The 16,990-nt window shown below is 35.4% G+C and overlaps 1 protein-coding gene across 1 annotated transcript in view; it reads left to right on the top strand.

Moving 5' to 3' along the window:
• LOC113982944 (protein eyes shut homolog) overlaps nt 1-16,990 on the top strand; it is a gene marked incomplete at its 3' end in the record, with an annotated part of 505,234 nt that overhangs the window by 352,039 nt on the left and 136,205 nt on the right. The window contains exon 30 of the mRNA XM_039383315.1: nt 4,436-4,635. Within this exon, the coding sequence (XP_039239249.1) occupies nt 4,436-4,635 (200 nt within the window). The remainder of the gene's footprint in view (nt 1-4,435; nt 4,636-16,990) is intronic.

The raw sequence follows: 16,990 nt of genomic DNA, 5'->3' as shown, positions 1-16,990 counted from the left end.
TGTTCCCTTATAATTGTTTCAAGCAATGGATTGTGACTTTGGAGATGATATAATGAGACATGTAGAAAGTTGGGCTTTCTTAGGCAGAATAACCTCACTTCCAAAGACAGATGTCAGTATGGACCCACACATTTGGAGAAGGGAACAGTATGCCTTGAGCAAAGTGCTATGCTTTTCTAGGTCGCTTGCTAGAGTCCAGATTTCAGAACAATTCCCTGCTAGCAGAACCAGTGAACTGTGCCATGCCAGGTGGACTCTAATGGACAGTCATTTTCTTCCTAGTACTAACAAGATTTACTCAAGATGACATTGAAAGAACAGGACATACAGAGAAGAAATAATAAATTATTGTGCTTTAATAAATGTAGTGGATCTTGTTTGAATTGTTTGAATTAAGGATTCTTAAGGAAATCTACCCTTAAAAGAGCTGCATACCTAGAAATCTCAATATTCTTTCATTTTTTTACCTTTACCAAAGAAATTTTTAAATTGCTTTGCTATGATAAGAAAATCAATAAGGGCTTATATGTACTGTAAAAAATAATTTACTAAAAATAAAGCCATAAAATCACCATTCTGTTCTCCTGTCAGAAGTCTGTATATTCCATTCATTTACAGCTCCATGGAAATTAATACTTGTATTTATTTGCCTAAAGCATATCTTTTAGAGATGCATCAAGTCTTTATTTTAAAACATAAGGGGTTGGAAAACTTTTGACAGTTTTACAGTGACTGACTCTCGGTAGTAAAGTTGGAACTTATCTCTCACTGGATATATCTGGATTTGGGGAATCAAGTACTGACTTTCTCCGGGAGTTAAATACTCAATACGTAATATTCTTGTGAAAATATCTGTGCACTGCCATTATCTTTCCCTCTCTCTCAATTTTTTTTGGTGATAACCTAAACCTAGGAACACTCATAGAGCCATCAAGAGTTATGGAACTTCTTATAGCAAAGAACTCACACTGATTATTTCTTTTAATAGCTAGAAACAGATCTGTACTCCATGAATTTGTCTAATAATTTTAACCTGTATGTGTTATTTATGTTTTCAGTGGTATCATGTGAAAATTATATACATGATGTAATGCTTTTGAAAAAAAACTCTGTCATAAAAATTCTGTTAAGTGTTATTTTTCTTAGATTTTACTTACTGTAAAGTATTCTAGCTAGTACCTAAATCATGTTATGGGCTACATTTTTTGACATCCTTTGCAATAAACAGATTCTAGAACTTGGCACAATGTTTCAGTTTCCCCTAACCATAAAAAGAGAAATAATTACCTGTCTAAGTGTAAGTCATAGTTCGCCTCTCTGAAGACTTAAGGGTAGCATTAGCAATTTTTTCCATAGCATTGCAATGGGAGTTCATGTTGATAGCTTGTCCATTATAATTTTTAAATCTTTTCCAAGGTCATTGCCTGTTAACAATACATAAACTCAAAGGATTCCTTGTTAGCTTAAATCAAGAAAAGTGTATGCTTCACAGAAAGAAAACCAAACTCAGAATAAAACATGCCTACTGAAAGGGACCCATGCTGCTTTACTGTTAGGAGATGAGATATGAGAAAACTCAAAAGATATTTGTCTGAGAACAAAGTATGTCAGACTGGTGAAGAGTTGATAAAAACTCTATACAAATGATTACAATTGTGTCATTTCTATTTTGTTAAATCATTTAATTTCTTTACAAGGGAAATTATTGAAGCTGTCTGCATTATAAAATATGAGCTGTGAAGGGGAACATTGGTATGCTGTATAGTGTGAGTACTGGGCACCATCTACAGTTGTAATGATGGGTAAGCAACAAGCAGAGAACCCCAATTGAATTTAATAAGGGGCACCTTTTTTTTTTTTCTTTTTGTGACAGTGGAACAAGCAAACCCCTCTAGAAGAGGAAGAACCTGACAAGATTAAGCCTTAGAAGCAGTTCTTCTGTCCTTCTCTTTCCTTGTATATGGGTGGTGGTAGCCCTGGTTTGACTGAAGCTGCTTTTAGATGGAACAAACTAGAAAACAGGAAGGGAAAAGATGGAGGGCAATGATGGCTGCAGGAAAACCTAGGAAATATATCTCTGTTTGAACAGGTTACTTGCTCTGATAGGCCAGAAGAGAAAGTTTTATACCCTATAAATACCCAGGTGTGGTGAGTTCACTTTATCTAGCTGCCAGATGCCCACCCAATCAGCAATTGTGATACTCCTATATATCAACAAATTTGCATTTTGGAAAAACTAAAATGACCCATCTTTGTGAATACTATTTTTGTGATTTTCATTTTCCTTAGTTATTTGAAGGCAGTTTTCCTTTGAATAACTGATCAGATCATTTCTAGGTGAGAAAAGATTAAAAGATTTCTCATTAGGTTGGGAACTGAGCACCAGAGGTAACGAATAAAATATTTTGCTCCTACTGTACTGGAGAAGAGAGACAATATTTCTAGGACTGTGAGTTCTTGCAATTGTTGCTCTTATTTGGCAACTGTTTGGTTAGAGGTCATAGTTAAGATTCAATCTCCCATTATATAAAGAAAGACAAAATAGAAATAGCATTGGTGTTTAGGTGAGCTTATCTTCAGAGAGTCAGGGTAGCTGGGAATTTTCTGTAAAGCCAACTACTCCCAGCTGTCAAGCTGTAAAATCATTCTCTGGTAGGATGTAAGATAGGCAGGACTCGGTAACAACTGTGTTGCAACTTTAGTTTGTTGTCTCGTTCTTGTTCCTTAGATTACAAACTACAGCATTTGGTGCCAGTGTGGTAGCTCATCAACTTTGGTATAAATTTATTTGTGGCATTTTTAACACAGTTGTCTCTGTGAACAGAAACAATTTTCTTGAATTAAGAGCAATGCAGACCAGCACTTCTCTGGTAACAGTGTACTTTAGTTTTTTGTCAGTCTAATGTTTAACTTTTAACTGCAGCACATCAAAATATACTGGAAAGTGATAGGTGTGTTTTCTTTCCTAAAGAATGTCTGGGGTTTATGTTACTGAAAAAAATAATTACAGTAAGTAGTTTTGTAAAATTTTACAAGGACAATAGATTTCATGGAAGAGAATAAAAAAGTTTTACATTAAGTTTGCAACTTGGTATGACTGTGACTTAGCTATTCTGATGATTTTGGTATTTTTTGAACTTTAACTTTTGAATCATAATCAGATAAAAATTTGGTCTCTTAGTTGATAGATATTTAATTTATTCTGCAATGAGCATATCTGTAAAACAAAAGTCATAGACATGGACCCAAGTGAATACAAATTAAGAAGACTAGACAAGTTACCAAAATAGAAAAAAAGTCAGAGTTGGAACTGCAAATTGAGATTTTTTTATAAGCAAAAAAACACACTTATGCCTGTCAACAACAAATGTAATTAATATAGCAAAAGACTACTTCTATACAGGATTTTTGGCAGTCTGTAGGACTATCTCCATCTTCCTATGGGATGTACAATTCAAATAGTTTATGTAATGCTCACTAATAAATCATCCTATATCCATCCAGCTGGAGAGCTTATACGAAAATAAGTTGTTTTCTCACAATTCCCCATTGATATCTGAATTTACATTCTGTCAAAAGCAACAGTAGTACCTGCAGGAAATCTGAATGCCCTTGGATATCCTTAAAGAATTAAACCTTCTAAAGTTACAGTAGTGTGAGAATAAATTTAAAATACTGGATTTAGCTAGACTATTTGGGTTGCATTTGCAAAATACAACTCCTTTGGGATAGAGGTAAAAACTAGGTTTCTGTGCTCAAGGGCAAACCCACATTTTTTGCACTGACAATTGCACTAACTAAACCCTCCTGTAATTCTGGAAAAATATTAACTTGCTGCTGCTTTGCATGGTTTGAATGTGATGATTTTTACACTAGTTTTATCAAAGGAAAATTTTATTATGTGAACAGGTAAACATTTCTAAATGTTTCTATTTGCAATATTATGTATTACTTGATAAGGAGAAAGCATTAATCAGGAAATACTGATAAAAGGATTGTGTGCATTGGTTTATATGAGTAATTCTTTATTCTGTCTAAAATTACCTAACTAATGTGGGGATTTTTTCACTGTAATAGACCCTACTGTAAAAAATTAAACAGAATAATTGTATCAATTTTGTGTCAAAAACACGCTTTAAAATTTTAAAACAGGAATACATACTTACAGCTGAATGACTCCTTATATAAAGTATATTTGCATTTCTGCAAGATTAATGAGTAGGAACAAGTATAGTTTCAAGAATGAGTATGAGTTGTAATCGAAGTATCTCTCTATAAAAAAAATGCCTCAAATTAGAGATTTCGGTTCATCAGACAATAAAAAAAGTCCAACACCTTTTTTAATCTCCAGATTCAGTCTTGCACTTGCTATTGAGATGAGTAAGTAATGTGTTTTAAAGCTGTATAGTCAATGTATTATTATTTCTCTCCTCAGGAATGCGAATCTACTCCCTGCATTAATGGAGGTTCTTGTCAAGATGCAGTCAATGCCTTTGTTTGTACTTGCCTGAGTGGGTACACTGGCAGGTTTTGTGAAGTCGATGTTGATGTTTGCAATGAGCCTACACTAAACTCAGTTCTGTGTTACAATGGAGGTGTATGTGTTGATGGACCTGGAAGAGCTTTTCACTGCAGGTTAGTATGAATACTGTCATATAATTGCCTTAATTATAACAGATTGATTCGCTAAGATTTCAGGGCAGTACTGATACTGTGTGCAGTACATGAACTCAAATGGCTTTGGTGCTCAGTCTAGTTCTCAAAAATATTGTTATCTTAAATCATTCACTGTTTAACATGAGACACTTTAACCTGAAAACTTATCTTCTAATGCTTTTCAGAATTATATGTGGAAGCTTCTAACATAAACTGACCCTAAAACATTTAAAATTATTATATTTATGGATATGTATATACTCGTGTTTTTTACTCAAAAAGAAAATTATTTCGAATCAAATTTAGATTGACAGATAGTTTTTATATTATGTGCACACAGACATATATTCAAAGCAACTTCCTATCATCCATCATCATCATTCTCTAAGACTTTTGACTAAATACATATAATGTTGTAGCTTATATACTTGTCATATAGCTTTAAAATTAAGCTACTCTATAAACTGTGGGCATCATTCTCTCCTATTTCAACTCAATTATTATCTAAGTCCCTGTTCAATTGCTACATTTGTAGAAAGATGAAATACTAAGAACGTATTTTATGAACATGCTTAATAGTGAAGCATAAATATCTTCTTATATCCTACCATGTGTTCAAAGTCTCTCTGGATAGTACCCCTTTCCTCCACTGAGTCAACTGCAGCAGTCAGCTTGGTGTCATCTGCAAACTTGCTGAGCGTGCACTTGATCGCACTATCTATATAATTGATGAACATATTAAATAGTGTTTATCCAATGATAACTCAAAAATATTATGGTTTAGTTAAACCTCTAAATACATGCTAAAGTAATTCACACTATCTTACTTTTACAGTGTTACCTGCACAAAGACCTTTTCTGTAGCTCTAATTTCTGATTAATTTTTAGACCCTTATTGTTGGATCATCAGTCTGAAAATTCAATCCTGTGCATTCTCCTATTTCTTCTTTCCTGGCTTATGTTCACTCTAGCCTCCTTTCTTCAAGCTTTAGGTGCTGTGGAATCCTTTTTCTTTCACAAATGAGATTGTTTATATTTCTCCTCTCTGCTGTTTGGGAGCTTATTCCAAACACTGTGAAGGTATTTACCTTGCACTTGTTTCTGAGCTCAGCATTGACCATCAAGAGGAGTTCATAGAACCAGAGACAGGGAATTTGAAAGCAATTATAATCAGGATTTTGAATGTTGCCAAGATCACAAAGGTTGTTGTGAGTGTTGTAAGACTACAGTAAGGTAGGCTGATGTACAATATGGTTATGACCCTGCAAAAAGAAATGCCATACTTGATACAAGTTTCTTCTTTTGATGGGGTCTGGGGAAAGGGCTTTTTCCAGCTGATTTCTTCTTCTATGTTGATGTGCTTCAAAAGACAGACATAACTCCCTTTCCTATCCTTCAGCAGCTGCTACCATTCCAAGTAATGTGTGTACAAGTGGAAGTAAGAAACAGAAAAAAATCATAAAGTCAGCCTTGCTCCAGTACTGTGAATGTTGGGTTATGAACCCTACTTCTTTTGTACCCTTCCTTCCATGTGCTTTAAGCAGTCTGAACAATGCTCATGTATAGACTGCAGAGCAGGACTGATGCGAAGGATGGAAAACTGGAATTGAAAAACAAGGAAGAGAGAAATACCTCCTACTCTAGCAAACCACCACAAACATCCAAATGAATAACGAGCCTTAATGCCTCTTACACACTGTGGAATGGGCAGCAAAAGGACATTAATCCACTATTGTTTACAGCCTCTTTGTTTTGGGGATATGGCCTAGGATGTTTCTATTATTGTGGCTGGTAAATCAGGAAATAGGAAGTAATGAAAATTGTCCAGTAATGGGCAAGTGTCAGGCTGCCTTAACGGTGAGCAGCACTGCCAGTTTCAACTATGATGCATGTGATATTTTACCCAGTAGTACAATAAATGGTTCAACTTTCCTTGAATTATGCGTGAATCAATTACATGAACAACCCTACAGGCTTCTTCCTGAAATGAATATGAAAAATACCCTTTGGGATAGTCCTTGAATTGTGTGTTATCTGAAATATCTTTCTGCCATCAAACCCTTGGTTTAAAATTAAAACAACTCATTGGAAACGAGAGGGGTGCTGGGAGTTGTAATTCAGTTCTATCCTGGGCAGACTGCCACTGAATCAGGGCTTCAGGAAACAGATTACCATCGGAAAGGATGCTCACCTACTTTCCTTTGTATTTCAGTTTTCTTAATTAAAGGTACTGGCTGTCACAACAATAAACACTATATAAATCATCAAATTAATAATAAAGATAGCATTGAGCTCAGGAGGGCTTTCAGAAGACAATTCAACCCAATCAGCATATGGTTGATACAGTGAATATGTAACAGGAACTGTGAAGCATTTTCATATATTTTCCAAGTATTTTGAGGAAGAGAAACTGTTCACATAAAATACTCTGATCTTTTCCATTGTATTTAGTCCACAGTTGGTTCATCCCCACTTTTACATCTTTTGGTCCCAGACTATTCGGTATGTTTGCTTGGGATTTCAAAAAGTAAACATAATTAAAAATATTCCTCCCTCCCCACTCATGCTTGCATTGGTCTTTATCAAATGTGCATTTCAGATACTTCCTGCTGACTAGGTTCAGAAGTCATACTGTCTTGGAAGGGTTATCTGTGTACTGCTTTCAGTCTGATCAGGTGAAAATAATGTCAACAGTCTTATGACAGACATTGCCTTAGATAAATTCTTGAATATTATAACTTACCTTTTCACCACATCATAGCACATTTATGTTTTGTAATGTTTTTATTAGGGGAAAATTTGATGTAATTTTGTCTTTTGCAATCTACTTTGAGTAATATTTTTCAGAATTTAAATGTATTTAGTGGTATAAAATAAGTCTGGGCCTTAGAGATGTGTAGGGTCACAAGTATGTTTGATCCTCTCCTTTGATTCACAAAGTGGGACTGGTTCTTTTTAAATCCACTTTTTGGATTTTATTTGACTACATTATTTGTTTCAGAACTGAAGTTTTGTTTGGCAGCACCCTTATGAGATTAGGTTATAATCACAAGACAACTCCACGGTCTTGATTTTTGTATTCTAAAGGCAGGTAAGAGTGAATATTTGATCAACAGCATAACTGATCAAAAAAGGCCAGGACTTTTTTCTTTCAGCTCAAGAGATGTTAGTAAGAAAAAATTCTAAAATAGGAATACGTTGTTCTACATTTCCTCCAAATAAAGTGCAATTATTTTAAAACATTTATTATGATATCTACCTATCTATTCTTGCATTCTATTGACAAGGAAGAAAAGTTTAGATTTTAGAGTATCTTGTTTCCAGTACCCTTGTATTTTAATTTACTTGATCTGTTTGAGGAAGGTGTCTCTCTGGAGCAGCAGGCCTCATAACTAGCTAGGGCCTCTGCAGGGATTCAGGAAAGGGATTAAAACAATTCAAGCATGGAGATCTATACGAGCACAAAACTGGAGTCTCAAAGACATATTACTCTGTGGCTCTGGTATGCAGACTGCACATAGGATAAGAAAGGATAATGTAGGATGGTTTGTCTTAGAGCACGTATAAAGTAAACAATATACTGCTAGTACAAACCAGACAACTGTGAGGGACCATAGAAGTGCAGTCTTGTAGGGCAACCTAGGCAACTGTATCCAAAAAATTATTTTTAAGGATCAAAGTTGTTTAGGGTTTGGTAAGTGATAGCCGTATATTTAAATTGCAAGCTATTGCAGATTAAAATTTAAAAAAATATATAGTTCTCTCCTGAAGAAACTCTACTTAACCACGGGTGCAGCCACATTTTGAAACAATTGGGGTTTTCACGTTTCCATAACAAATTGTCCTTAGAAAACTGAAATAATCCAGTGTGAAGCTGGCAAATGCATCAATTGGTGGGATGATGGAGTCCACCTTGAAAAACTAAGACAGAAATTTGGCCAGCATCAACAAGAGAAAACACTGTGAATGCCTCTGACTATTACTGCCAAGAGTATATGTTGCATTATCATTTTCCCTATCACTTCCGGGTCAACTAGGTGAAAAAACAGAACATGATGCTATTGTACATTTAAAGTATCTTTAAACAGAAATGTCACTTATCAATACTGTACATTCAGCCCTTCATCCCAGAGGGAATAGAACTATTCTTCAAAGCTGTTCATGTCAACTGCACCTCCAGGCAACAGTCAAAGGCTTTCCTGTATTTCAAAAAGCTTAACATGGGGAGTATTTACACAGCTGTGTGCCCCCATCAACTCAAAAAGTGACTTAATGGTAAAGTATTCGTTTTGAGACTCACTCAGATCTTATATGCCAGGTAACAGAAAAAGCATGCTTCTCCTGGAAGCCTGCTAACTGAAAAGCTTCATTTCACTTAGATGTTGACAGACAGCTTGCAAGGTCTGACCAATGTTGCAGAGTACACATTACAGAGAGCTATGCATCTAAGTTCCTCAGAGCACTGACATAAATTTAAGAAGAATATAATTTTATCATATGGAAGAAACAACTTCACTTGGAACATCAGAATCTCTTAAAACTGGCAAGTCATAACAACAGGTTCTCACTTTCATATGTGCTGTGAACATGCATGGGGTACGCTCTTTCTCTGTTTCGTCTGTGAAAACAGATGCCCCTTCATTTATATGTAGATAACAAAATGGTTTCTGCTGATTTCATAGTTGACTGCCTAGTTCTTTACGTTTAGTGAAACATGAATATTTTGGTGTTTGCATTGTGTGCATGTATTAGGTTACATGAAAATAAAAGATTGTATGTACAGATTCAAGTCATGAACTATCTAACCCTGTATGCTACTTCCAGTAGTGGCTGTAAGGGGATTGCCAGGAAATAATACAGAAAGTGCATATTGTCCTCCAGTACTCTCCTATGTTCCCTCAAACAGGGTTTTTTTCTGAGCATGTTTTGTTTCATTCAGTAGAAGTCAGTGAGTCTCTAAGTACCTGCACGGTCTTCCTTTGAACATATATAAACTTCTTCTCTGAGAAGAGGGTTTTTTCAAGGCAATCTCCAGAGATCTCTGCCCATATCAGCTGTTCTGTGACAAACAGAACAAACAGACCCACAGGTCTAGCCTGTTGCATGAAAAACTTACTCCCTTTTTTTTTACATTTTAAGCACTGCTTCTGCCAGCTTTATCTCATGTTACCTCATTCTGGTATGGAAAAAGGGAATGAAAAGATGATTCCAAGCCATCCTTTCCTTGTTTTCATGGGCAGCTGCCCTATTTCCCCATGCCCTTTCCTTTCTAGGGTAAAAGTTTCTGGCTTTCCCAGTCCTCCTTCCTTCAGAAGCCATTACAAACTTTTGGTCATCCTTGTAGTCCTTTTTCAAAGCTTTTTATTTTCTATTTTGTCTTTGCTAACACAATGGGACAAGAAGTACACACAGTATCCAGGCTATGGGCCACTCTGTTATTTGTACAGTGGCATGTTTTCTTTCTTCTGCTCTATTCCTCCCATAACAACAGCAACTAACATTTCACTGATGCTGTGAGGAAAGGAAATACAGGTGTTTCAGTTTTATTCTTAAGCTGGCTGATAACTAAACTGTAGTTTCCATGGAGAAAGGTTATATAAAGTTAGCATGCTAACATGTGCCTATACCACTCCATGTATCATTAGTTTATATATATATAAATATAAATATTTATAAGTGATTTTACATTGCATCACACTTCTTTATTTCATTAAAATCTCATTCTTACTGGCAGGTCAATAAGAATAGGTGTTTATGTTAATGACAATTTCTAATGATTTATTCCATTTTATAATGACAAATACTTGAGTCTCGATGTGAAAAATAGTAACTCTAACACTATCAAATGAAATAGTATAATAAAAATGCTCATCATGGCCTGTATCTCTCTTATGTGACAAGCTTATAAGGGAAAAAGGAACAAGTCCATTATAGTCTTTATTTGCTAGCTGCTAATATAAAATAAAAGATTAATTTAATAAACTGCATTTACCAACTGTTAGTCCTAACATATCTCTATACTTTCAACAATAAACTGAAATTTTAGAAATACTTTTGAGAATAATATCAAATTGATATATTGTTCTTTTTGTATGGTGTTGCACAAAAGGTAAAGGAATCTATCATGACTGTAGAGGCAACATATCCATTTTAGAGAAGTTGTGCCTGTATTAGCAAATTTACCAGAAGGTCAAGATCACAGGATTTGGAATAAGTATGGAAACCAAACAAATAATGTGTCTAAAGATGTTTAATGTGTGCATTATGCTGATGAAATACCTCTCTCCTAGAGTTTCTGGGCAAAGATAGAGAAAAATTATCATTCTGTCAGTCAAGTGGGTATATGTATTTATATTCAAACATTATATCAAACAATTTTAAGTACCTATAGAGGTACCTATTTAATTTTGTCAATTAAATAAAAAAAAAGATAAATAGGAAAAATTGAAAATGGTTGGAAGCTGTAAAAGTGAAGCATGAAAAAAGGCAAGGCACTAAGAAAGCAGGACAATATCCCAAATATGACTTTTTTTTTAATAATACATTTTCTGTCTTGTCACCTTTTACTAGTGATATTTATAATGGCAGAACTCCATCTGGTTAAAATTACCCACTCTCCTTACCATTATAGAGTTCTAAAATTCAACAGTAAAGTGTAATCTGCTAGAGAATTAGCATTGTCTCCAAAAATGCAGACAGCAGTCTCTGCAAATGAGGCACTAAAATCTAGTAGGAAAAAAACACACGTAAAAGCAAAACACAAATCTAATACAAATCACCCATCTGCCCAGTCCCAGAATAAAATAATTTTAAATCTTGCATCTGAATAGCTATTGTCAACTGTTATATTCTATTTTTTAAGCAAACCTCTTAAAAATTCATTGCTGAAAATACACAGAATGTCTCTACCCTATGTATATATTGGTTTGGGGTTATGTGTTTGTTTTTCTAGCTGTTTTCTGACTTTATGACATGGAAGCCAAATAAAAATAGCTAGCAGGAATCATGTTCACATCCCCATTATACAAGATGCAGTGACTGAACAGGTGGGAATGTACCTGTAACAGAACATTTCATTTTTTACAAGTCATACATGGAGAATATTTAATTCAGTCCTAAACAAAATATAAATGCTCAAGTAAAATCCAACATCTGGAAAAATATTAAAAATTTCACAGTGCTGTAAGATAGGATAGCTGCTTATTTATTCAGCATACCATATGGAATACTAAAGCATAGTAGGCAAGTGATTCAAACATACATCACTTTTCATTTTTTTCTCTTCAAAACCTTATGATATTTATGGCATTCTTTTTTCTTTCTAGAATATATGATCTGAGTACATGTACACAAATGACACATGTATTGCTAACAGTGAACTTATTTTGTATTTTATAGTGATTGTTGACAAAACCAGCAATAAATCTGTCATAGAATTTACATCATTTAAAAATAAGTTTTCTGTGTTTGGTTGTATTAAATTAACAGGTCATACAGTGTGGCAGTTGAAAATGTTTAATATGTTATTGTTTAAAATCCCTTATTTACTGTTTTGCAGAGTTTAAACCTACTGACATTCTGCAAACATAAGAAATTTACTCCTTTGTGTGTTGAGTGACAGCTCTCAAAATAAAACGGCTGTGCTTCATATGAAAACTGCTAGCCCAGACTGCAAGACAACAGTTTACTAGAATCCTTGAGGGTATTTTTGAATAATTAAATGGATGTAGTCAGTTTTTTACAATAAAAAATCATTACAAGAAACAAAGAAATCAATGGAAAATATTATTTCTTATTTTAAGATCAATAAAGAAGTATTAGAGTTTCAACTTGTCTGTATAAGAAAGGCTTTTTCTAAACTGCATCCACTTGTCCATAGACTTTAATATCATAAAGAATTTGAAGGACAGTCTATCTCAGGCCATTGCTTAAAACAACAGAATTTCCACAGGGTTTTTTTGGTGGACTGATAGATTGAGAAATTATTGGCATTTATTGAAAAAGTTACTGTGCAGAGAAGAGAAAGACCTCAAGAAAGAGACTTAGCCACCTTTGCTTTCCAACTAAATGTAGAGGACCAACAGAACTTAGTTGATTGCAAAGTTATGAAATTAAGGAACAGAAAAATTATGTCTTTCATATAACTACTTTCTCTGTCAGTGACCTGTTGGAATGAAAATATTTCTTTTTTATTCCAAATATTAAACTACTTTGAAAAGGGTAGGAAAAACTTAAAAAAACCCACAAAAAAACCAACAAAACAAAACAAAAAAAAAAACAGCCAAAAAAGAGGAAAGAGACTGCAGTCATCAGCAAGAGTCTCTGAGACTATACTAAAGTTTGGCCGTTTACAACTCATTCCACTTCTGAAAATGTCCTCTTCCAGTTTAGTAAATACTCTATGACATTTACTGGAAAAGTAAAAGCAATTCTTTGACTATGTTTGAATTTGTTTTTCATCCACAAACAGGTGTTTCCTATTTTTATTCCTTCCATTTAGTGATGTTTGATTGAAGGCTTAGAGAAGGTTAAAGGGGATTTTTATAGTACAACATTGTAAGGTGTAAACCAATTTTCTGTCTCACTTTTACCTGCACACTGGTAACAACTTCAATTTGTTTTGTACTACATTTTGTAAATCTCTCAACAGTTTTAAATATCTGCAGCTGGCTAGATTAAGAAATTAAGATAGGACTCTAGGCACTACATTGGCAATGCGAGCACTGAAGTTATCCTAGTATGGTAAACTTTAAAAAAACCCAGTATGCTATGAAACTTGTGCAATGCCTTAGATTTATAATTTTAAATACATTCTCTAGAGAGGTCACACACAACAAGAAAAAAAAATGAGAAGTATCTGTTTTTCACCCTAGGTCTTGCCAGGTTTGGCAAACAAAAACAGTATTAAATGAGCAATTAAATTTATAGATTTTTGGTGGGTAATCCCAGCAATCTAAAAGTTTGTTTCCTGAAATTCTCTCCAACGGGAGTCCTACCAGACATGGTACATTGGGCACTGTTTGGGATTTTTCTGGTACAATCTTGTTGAATGACAAAGTAAATTATTAGATAGTGGGGAAAATTAGGCATTGGTAGAAATTCAGTTTTCTATGAAGGGCAATAGAGTTTGCAATTATTTTTATTTTCACTTGTTTTGAAGAAGGGAAAACTTTCCTTTTTTATTCATAACTGTAATAAAATAGACTGTCTCATACTGTGAATGTACTGAAAGACAAACCAGTGGTGAAGACCAGATTGGATGAGCAGAGAGCTATGGTTGGAACTCAGGAAAAAAAGGAGAGTTTGTGATTTTGGAAGTAGGGCAGGCAACTCAGGAGGACTACAAGGATGTAGTCTACCTGGTCTAGTTGAAGATGTCCCTGCCCACAACAGAGGGCTTGGAACTAGGTAATCTTCAAGGTCCCTTTCCAACCCAAACCATTCTATGAATCTGTGTTTCTATTTTGTGAGGTTACTCAAGGAGAAAATTGGAAGCACCAAAAGCCCAAGTGGAATTTAATCTGGCTAGTGCCGTAAAAGACAATAAGAAATGTTTCTATAAATATACTAGCAACAAAAGGAGGGGTAAGGAGAATCTCCATACTTTATTGGATGCATGGGGAAAACATAGTGACAATGCACAAGCACAAGGCTGAGGTACTTAATGCCTTCTTTGTCTCAGTCTTTAACAGTAATTTGTTAGGGGAACCAAGTGTCTGGTGGAAAAGGACCTGGTGGTGCTGGTTGACAGCCGAGTGAAGATGAGCCAGCAGTGTGCCCAGGTGGCCAAGAGAGCCAATGGCATCCTGACTTGTGTCAGAAATAGTGTGGACAGCAGAAGTAAGGAAGGGGTTGTTTCCCTCTATGTGGCACTGGTGAGGTCACACCTTGAATCTTGTGTTCAGTTTCGGGCCCCTCATGACAAAAAAAAAGACATTAGAGTGCTGGAATGTGTCCAAAGAACAGCAGTGAAGCTGGTAAAGGGTCTGATGAGGAGCAGGTGAGGGAGCTGTGGTTGTTTAGCCTGGGGAAAAAGAGGCTCAGAGGACCTTATCACACTCTACAGATACCTGAAAGGAGGTTGTAGTAAGCAATAGAAATAGAAGAAATAATAAGCAATAGAACTAGAGGAAATGTCCACAAGTTCCATTTAGGTTTAGAGTAATGAAAATTTTTTTCTTGAAAAGGGTTGCTAAACGTTGGAACAGGCTGCCTGAGGAAGTAGTTGAGTCACCATCCCTGGAGGTATTTAGAAAATGTGTAGATGTGACATTTAGGGACGTGGTTTAGTGGTGGACTTGGTGGTGTTAGCTTTGTGTTTGAACTTGATGATCTGAAAAGTCTTTTTCATTACACTGCTAATAAAAGATCTAACAATCTTATGAAACAAAGAGAGGAAATTATAACAGAACCACAGACATTTGGACTTGAAGATACCATTATACCATTATCTATTCCAACCTCTGACTTATAGTAGGACTATTGTCAGTGATGGATTCAGGTCATAGCTTTGTCTATACAAACCTTGAAAGTGTTCAAAAGGAACTCTCTTGTGCCTCTGAAATTGTTTACCGAATGCCCAGCTTGAACCTTCCTGCTCACAGTCTGTGATTTTTAGCCCTTCTGTCATTGTTCAAATAGAAATAATCTCCATTATCTTTGTAACACAGTTGTATGTTGTTTTATGGGCTCACTCTGCCTCAACCACAGAGTTTTGCAGTCCCTCCTACTGAGTTTCATGATGCTTCTGTGCATTCAGCCCTCAAGTGTATCAACTCTGGATTAAAATTGTGCTATGCAGTGTGTCACCTCTCTTCCCAGACCCAGCTTTGTACTGTATGCAGATTCATGGAATACACACTTGGATTGTTACCAAGATTGCTGAGAAGCATTTTGACCAGTATCAATATATGAGGTGTTCCACTCTACCAGTCATCAGCTAGACGTCAAGCCGCTGGTTACTGCCCTGTGAGCCTAACAGTCCATCTAATTTTAAGCTCACCTAATATTCTGATCATCTAGCCTAGATTTTCTCATATTCCAAATGACAATGTTTTGGCATATAATGTCAAAAATCTTGCTAAAGTCAAAATGTATTGCCTTCATTCCCCTCATTGGTAGATCTACACTTTACATCACAGAATACAGACCAGCTGGTCAAGCAATGTTTACTCTTCATAATTACTTGCTAAGTGCCCCTAATTAACTTTCTGTCCTTTATTTGTTTGGAAATGATCTCCAAGAGGCCATTCCCATGACCTCTCCAGGGACAGAGATGAAGCTGATTGCCCTATGGTGCCGCAGTCTTCCTTCCCACATTTTTGTCCTAAAGTTAGACACAACATTAATCTTTTTCCTAGTTACTAAATCACCCAAGGCCACTGACACCTTTAATATCTATGTTGTTTTAAGTACTACAGCAGCCATTATACTTTCCTGACAAATTAGCAATTTTTTAATTTACTATGGGTGGCTGACCACTGATACCAAACAATAGAGAAGTACCTGTTTCCTTCAACAGAGAAGTACCTGTTTTCATTGATCCATTTACATTGAAGCAGTTAGGAAACTTCAGGTACACACTTTTCAAATATCAACAATCTTTGTAAAACACAGTAGCAACATCCCTTATATGTCAGCAAGTAATTAATTTTTTTATAACAGCTGCACAGTTCATCTACCTGTGTCCTATTCTAAGTGGACAGCAAATGAAGGCAATCCTGATGATGATAGTAGTGTGCCTCTTAATGGAAAGATGTATTTGGTCAGTTACTGTTTTCTTTGGATTCATGGATAATACTCTCTATAAGTTCTCGGAATCCATTGTGTTATTCTGAAGTCTTACAACCACTGCTCATTTTGCCAGGTTTTGGGCGGTGGTGTTTTGTTTTATGATTTTGTTTGTTTGTTTGGGCTGGTTGGTTTTGTTAGTGGTTTTTTGGTGGATTTTTTTCTTTTAACTGATACTTATTTCATGAAAATTTAAACAAATTTGTACAGAATGAGACTGCTCCAAGGCATTCTTTCAGAAGAAGTTATTTAGTCTTGCTGTCTCCTTCTTGTCCACCTTCTGAGTCTTCTGCAGGCTGTCTCCAACAGCTGGTATGTGTAACAAGACAGATGTTGTAGAACCTAGAAAGGTTTAATTTCCCACACTATAAAACCCAGCTGGACCATCACTAAATATCTGTATAGGTGCTTTATCTGGGTAGAATGGTAAAATCACTAACATGAATTTTGTCACAAGTGTAGCCACACCTACAGTGAAATGCCAATCCGTAGAAGAGGTCAAATAATAACATCATATCCCCTTAGTTGATTATTACTGTTGTAA

Source organism: Pipra filicauda, unplaced genomic scaffold (assembly GCF_003945595.2).
Source record: "Pipra filicauda isolate LSUMZ 115617 unplaced genomic scaffold, ASM394559v2 scaffold303_size993520_pilon, whole genome shotgun sequence".
Lineage (NCBI taxonomy): Eukaryota > Metazoa > Chordata > Aves > Passeriformes > Pipridae > Pipra > Pipra filicauda.
Note: the sequence above shows the minus strand (reverse complement) of the source record. Positions and strands in the feature narration are given on the sequence as shown.